General features: G+C 50.3%; 1 protein-coding gene across 2 annotated transcripts; it reads right to left on the minus strand.

Moving 5' to 3' along the window:
- Positions 1–1,296: 1,296 nt before the first annotated feature.
- Positions 1,297–6,125, minus strand: CDKN2AIP (CDKN2A interacting protein). Of its 2 annotated transcripts, none has more exons than XM_059470963.1 (3): positions 5,902–6,125; positions 5,676–5,806; positions 1,297–4,941 (listed from the first exon to the last, which is right to left on the minus strand). In XM_059470963.1, exons 1-3 carry the CDS (start codon positions 6,123–6,125, stop codon positions 3,374–3,376), a joined length of 1,923 nt encoding a protein of 640 aa, XP_059326946.1. In that variant the 3' UTR covers positions 1,297–3,373. The 2 variants fall into 2 exon arrangements, with proteins under 2 accessions (XP_059326946.1, XP_059326947.1); XM_059470964.1 differs by having other exon boundaries at positions 5,707–5,806; positions 5,902–6,093.
- Positions 6,126–6,613: the final 488 nt, after the last annotated feature.

Here is a 6,613-nt window from a genome sequence, read left to right on the forward strand (position 1 = left end):
CGGGCCGCTTGTCCTACACGCCACTGTCGGGCAAGCAGCGGTTACCCCCACACGCTTTGCTGCGCCCCGCAAGGCTGTGGGAGGCACCAGCCTGCCCTGAGATGTTTCGTGCAGCCCCCGCCCGGCAAAAGAGGATGGCCTGAGAGTGAGCCCCGTTCTGTTAGCGCGCCTGCCGCGCTACCTGCGTCTCTGTGGCCGTGACGAGAGCCCGCCCCGCGCTCATCCGCTCGGCCCGCAGGCGTCTCGGCGGGAGGTGTGAGGCAGCGGCGGCGGGCGGGGGCGCGGCAGCGCCCGGCACTCTCTGCCTGCGGTCCGGGGACTTTCCCCTAGGCGGGCGCGAGGCCCGTGAGGAACGGCTGTCCTCCGTGCGTAGCCTAGCGAGCAGGTCTTCAGAACATCCCAGCATTCTTCGCTTTCTAGTGACGTTATATAAACCACGGCCGACAGGAGAACTTCTGAGGCAGGGTGAGTGTTTGTTTTTTTTGGATTTTTTTTCTACATTGCGTTTGCCTCCCTGCTGGTCGCCGCAGGCGATGCACAGTGGGCAGGCGGCCTGGCCGCCCCCTGAGGGGCACGGACGGCCGCGGAAGGCGGCCGTGGAGGAACGGAGGGGCGCCGGGAACAGGCTATGCAAATAGAGCGCCTCGGCCCCGCCCCGAGCCGGGCGGGCGCGCCAGCCCCGCCGTGTGGCCGCTGCTGAGGCCGCCGCGCTGAGGCCGTCCCGTTAAAGCCGCCGCTGAGGCCGCCCCAGGGCCCGCAGGCTGCAACCGGGGCCGGCGGCGACAGACCCCGCACGGGTGCGCACCCGGTAGCGGCTAACAGCAGCCAGCGGGCGGCTGGCCGCAGGGACCCTGCCCTGCGTGCTTAGGCTGTGCTAGCAGAGGAAACGGGAGTCACTTTCTGATGGCTGCGATTTCCCGTACTTCCGTAGAAAAAACGGGGTCAGTTTTCCTTTCGGTTGGTTGGTTTGCTTTGTCCCCCCGAGACAACTCTGCATGCCGACAGTGTAAGTGCAGGTGCTCACCCTGGCCCTCGTCAGCGGCGTCCAACAAGTAAAGACCAGCATCCCAGTCACTAGAGACCAGGACAGTAGCTGGAGGACGGACACAGGATTTTAGAACAAACACATCTTGCCACAGCCAGTTCCTTCTATTTCCTTCTTCCTTTAGGGCTAACAAAATGTTAGTAGATTCTCATTTGAAAACTCGACTAATGCTTATTCACTTGTATGTGAATCGGTGTTTAGTTGCTTTCCATGCAGAATGTGAAATAAAAATAACACACTTCAGCTTTCAGTTTCTTTTAAGAGTAGCTACAGACTTGTTCTTTAATGATTCACAACCAAACATCAAAGAGGAATAACATTCAAAATTTTGAAAAAAGTAATTCTAAATCAGGTCTTTTAAAAAAGGCATCTAGCACCTCAGCCTTTTAACACAGTTGCCCTAACAGCCCCTTGAGGTCAGTGAATACTGAGAGCTTTGCTTTACAGACAAGAAACACAGGTTTTCACATCACAGCATGTGCTGCAATTCTGACCCAGAGATCTGGAGGTGACCGAACTAGCAGCAGAGAAAGCTGTAGTACAGAGGGCACGGGATGCAACTCCTGCCTCACGAGCACAGTCCTTACATGTGTCTACTTGAAAACACATCTCACACTTCCCATCATGAATACCACAGCTCCTAAGCACGGCACGAAGCTTGCCCTGCGCTAGAAGCGGACACCAATTCTTGCACTAAGTCACAATTTAGCACACTGCATTCCGAACGCCAGGTGGTGCTCCAGGAATGCCGGGGGGAACTCCTGAGAAACCTAACTAGGGCGAAGGGCGACCGAGCGCACAGAAGCACAGGGGTCAGGTGGAGGAGGTTCTCAACCAGCCATCAGGAAGTGCGAGCACCCTGCAGCCTTCTGGTGCTATGGACTGGACAGCCACTGCTGCTCAAAAGCACACAGGGTACAGGATAAATACCACTGTGGTTTAAAGCATACAAAATAACTGAAAGTGGACGTATGTACTACTGAGTTCCCAGAAATTCCTATTCATTCCTCTAGCACTTGATCAATGGATCTGTCAGTCAAGTGTAAGGACACCACTAAATGATGCTAACTACTGTAATAGGACAAGATTAATTCAAAATAGCACTGAAGACATTATGTTTTTACAATTACATGTCATTATCCAATATACCAAAACATGCAGTTTGTGCAGGTATTTCAGAAACATTGAAAATAAAAGGTAATCTCCCACTTTCTTTGCCTCAAACTATTCTGTACAGGGAGTAAAAATGTAGCAAAGGAAGGGCTTGATTAGAATGAATGTTTTACAATACACTTGCTGCCTCCAGCAGACAGCAGCATTTTCATTTTGCTTACCCTGGTGTTACAAAAGTTGAAATTCATAGTCTACAGGTCCCCTCTATCAGTTTTATAGTATTTCAGCTACACACCTAAAGAAACCAACTAATTCTTGTGGGATTACACCTTGAAGTCACTCAATGTAAAGCATTACTGAAGGTGTTGCAGTATTACTGAAATGGCTGGAATATTTAGTAGCCAAAACCAAGATACTACAGTGCTTATCACAGAGGTTTTATTGTTTTAGTAGCAGTCAAAATATACTTAGTATAGAAATCGATGTTCATTTGGAAAAAAAAGTACCAAACGAAACTGTAAATGATACTTCACCATATAAATTAATCAGCTTACAGTTTTGGTGGCCGAAATAGCTGTGACTTGACTGCTAATTGCTAATTTGCCAATGTGATATTAAAAGGGCTCTAACCTGATAGCATAATGTTAAATGGGATCCGGATGTCACTTATATTGCAAGTGTTATGAAAACATCCCATAAAAATAGTCAACCAACTACTTTCTCTCCTAGTATGTGCAACAGTGAACATTATGAGCAACAAGCCTGAAACATATAATTCAACTTTTTGATTGAAATTTTTAAACAACTTTCAATTATTCAAGTATTATGGTCCCTATGTACACACTTCTACAAGCCTAGAAAAGATATGGTAGACAATTGAGCACACTACCATCAAATTGTAAGAATTACAAAAATGTCAGGTTTTAAACAGCAAATTGTACCTTAATAGTTTAATTAAAAATAGAAGAGTTAGGTAGACTATTTTGCAAATACAACAGCACACTAGTGTGCTGTATATTAAGGCAATACCTTTAAATGTGCACTTGTCATCTCTAACAAGTTTTATACAATTGCTACCAAGTGAAAGAACTATCATTGTCTCGCAAAACTGAGAAAGAAATACAAAATATCTGGAAGCCTACATTTTCAAAGTACAAAATTAACCTGCAGTCCTTGTGTTGAAATACTATACACAGTACAAACAGTGATTCTCCCCTACAAGATCTCACGAGGATTTCTTAAAGCTGGAGGCAAATTTGAAGGTTTTGACTCTTCATCCAGAAGCACCAAATCTTCAATTTCACTACCTTTGTATTTTCTTTTACATATCTTCACAATAACTTTCTTCTTGAGGAATAATTTCAAAGCTTCTCTTGAAGCCACTGCTTTGGCATTTTCCATACTTTTACCACAGCCAGTACCCAAGTAGACAGACTTGCACCTCAGTTCACAAACTATATTTTCCAGAGAGCTTTTATTTTGAGGCAAGTCTGCAAGTTCCTTCAGGGGAACGAACGCAACATCTAACGTAGCTTTTACAGACTGAATAGATGAATTTAGAAGTTCTGCATGATTTACATTAGGACTGAAGCCTCCAACAGCAACCAGTTTCCAGGCTACAGCTTTGTAGAGTCTGTTGAAAAAAGGTTGTCTTTCCTTGGCATCTTCGCTGGTTAGCGGTTTGCACAAAGCCTTGGCAGGGCTCTCGCCTGCCTGCGCGCCACTCTTGGAGGCCAGCAGGGAAGCGCCTGCCTGAGCTGCACCCCGGGAGGGCCCCTGCTGAGCTCCGCTGCGGGCGGCCAGCAGCGAGGCAGCCGCCTGGGCGCTGCTCTTGGCAGCCAGCAGCGAGGATCCCGGCTGCGCACCGCTGCGGGCGGCCAGCAGCGAGGCGGCCACCTCCGCGCTGCTCTTGGAGGCCAGCAGCGGGGAGCCCACCTTAGCCGGCCCTTTGGAAGCCAGCAGCAGCGAGGAGCCTACCTGAGTCCCGCTCTTGGGGGCCAGAAGCAGCGAGCTGCTCACCTGAGCGCCGTTCTTGGGCACTGATGCTGGGGCACCCACCTGGGTTTTGGAAGACAGCAATGCAGCACTTGTTTGGGGGGTGCTCTTGGAGGTGGGTGGCACTGCTGCTGCCACTGCTGCTGCCTGTGGGGTGCTCTTGGACGTTGATGGCACTGCTGCTGCCACTGCTGCTGCCTGTGGGGTGCTCTTGGTGGTCACTGGCACTGCTGCTGCCACCCCTGCTGGCTGGGGGGTGCTCTTGGACGTTGGTGGCACCGCTGCTGCCTGTGGGGTGCTCTTGGAGGTCACTGGCACTGCTGCTGCCACTGCTGCTGCCTGCGGGGTGCTCTTGGAGGTTGGTGGTATTGCTGCCTCCACTGCTGCTGCCTGAGGGGCGCTCTTGGCAGCCAGTGGTGCTACACTTACTGAAGTTTTCTTTTCAGGTGATGGCACATTTTCACACTTGCTTTCCTTAGGTGGGCTTGAGCAAGGCTTCTTTCCTGGCTCTTTTTCAGATGCAGGTGGCTTTTTCTCAGCAGTACTTTCAGCATTAGCAGGTTTTCCTTCTGTTTCTATGTCTGAGACTACAACCATTTCTTGATCTGAACTGCAAGTTGACTGGGAAGTTTCTGGATCTTTGCTAGTACCTTTTTCCTGCTTTTTGGGCAAGGTGCTCTCTGTTTCCTTCACTCCTTCTGCCTTGGTTGTTTTCACATCCTTTCCAACACTCTTAGAGTCTCTGCTTTTCTCAACAGCTTGTCTCTTGCATGGCTCCTCTACCCCTTCTGCAAAACAGGTAAAATATGTGATCCTCTTTGATTTCTGCACTATCAAACAGCCATGTAGAGAAAAATAATCTAAAACCTTCTAGCAATATTATCTGTGAATTTAAAGGGTATATATTAGCAATACACTTGAACCATTGTTTCAAGTATTAACCTACAATTTCAGAATTTTGGGTTTTTTTGACAAAATCCGGACAATACTCATGTGAGGTTTCAGATGTTGGTTTGGACCCAAGTATGTATTTCTATTCTTGAAATCCAAACTAAAACTGGCCAACATACATTAAAGAGGCTATCTGATCTAAAAGTAAAGGAAGTGTATTTTGTCTACTAATACCACAAAATATCTTTAAAACATTTGTCTGAGAATTACTTTAAGAAACTCAGTTTCTTACACAGCAACAATGCCTGACTGGCAACAAAGGCAAAGTAACAAGAACATATTTAAGCTGGAGCACAGCAGCCCATATCACAACGCACAAGTTATCAGATTAAACTGCACCAGCTGTAGAAATTCAAAACAACAGCTCTACATCACCAAATGACTATGTACACATTATGTGCATTTTAGAGACATTATATTAGAAAAAGAATAGCACAGAGAGAGGAGTTATTAGCGGGAGTTTAAAAAGTAAATTATTTTGACTACTTTCTAAGCCCGAGGCAAACTGAGAACATTCAGAAACAAGCATTTTCTAGACTCCTATGTATTGTCACAGCTATGATCTGCTAACCATTGCTACTTGATATGCCTCTTTTCTTCACCTTGGCAACCAGTTCGTCTCTCGTGGTGTGGACAGGCGCGTTGGTCACTTGGATGCCTTCGGCCATTTCCAGCGCCCTCTCCATGACCTGCGGCGGGTACCTGGAGGGGCGACAAGAGGAAAGGAGGGAAGGGGCCTCGTCAGGCGGCCGCGCAGCGCCGTCCCCCCGTCCGCCGGCGCGTTCCGCTGAACCCACCGGCATCCCAGGAAGACGTGGTTGGCCCACACCATGGAGAGGGACACCAGGCGCTGCAGCTGGGCGCTGCCCGCCGCCGGCAGCTCCCCCACGTTGCGCAGCAGGAACTCCCGGCGGTACCGCCAGTGGTGCTCAGGCTCGCAGGCCCCGCGCAGCGTCTCTGCCCAGGCCGCCTCTTCCGCCGTCCGCCCCAGGGGCTCGCCCGCCGCCGCCTTCCCCGCCATCGCCGCCGCCGCGGAAACACCCGCCCCGCTGCTTCCGCCCGGCGCGCCGTGAGCTCACATCCGCATGGGCCGGGCCGGAGCGGGCGGGGCGGGAAGGGACGGGAAGGGAAAGGAAGGGAAGGGAAGGGAAAGGAAGGGAAGGGAAGGGAAGGGAAGGGAAGGGAAGGGAAGGGAAGGGAAGGGAAGGGAAGGGAAGGGAAGGGAAGGGAAGGGAAGGGAAGGGAAGGGAAGCGAAGCGAAGCGAAGCGCCCCGGGCCGGTTGGGCCTTGGCGCTCAACCGGAACCGGCCGTGGCCTGTCCCACCCGCACACGTCGGGGTACCGGGGGAAAAGAGGTGCTCTGGGCGCGGCTGCCAGCCCTGCGTTGTGACTGGCGAAAGCGTGAACAAAACTTCTGCTTTACGGGTTGTTTGTGGGGGATCAAGTGGTGTTTTACCTCAGAATCACAGAATCTCTTAGGCTGGAAAAGTCCTCTGAAATCATGGACTC

This window comes from Ammospiza nelsoni, chromosome 4 (genome assembly GCF_027579445.1).
Source record: "Ammospiza nelsoni isolate bAmmNel1 chromosome 4, bAmmNel1.pri, whole genome shotgun sequence".
NCBI lineage: Eukaryota > Metazoa > Chordata > Aves > Passeriformes > Passerellidae > Ammospiza > Ammospiza nelsoni.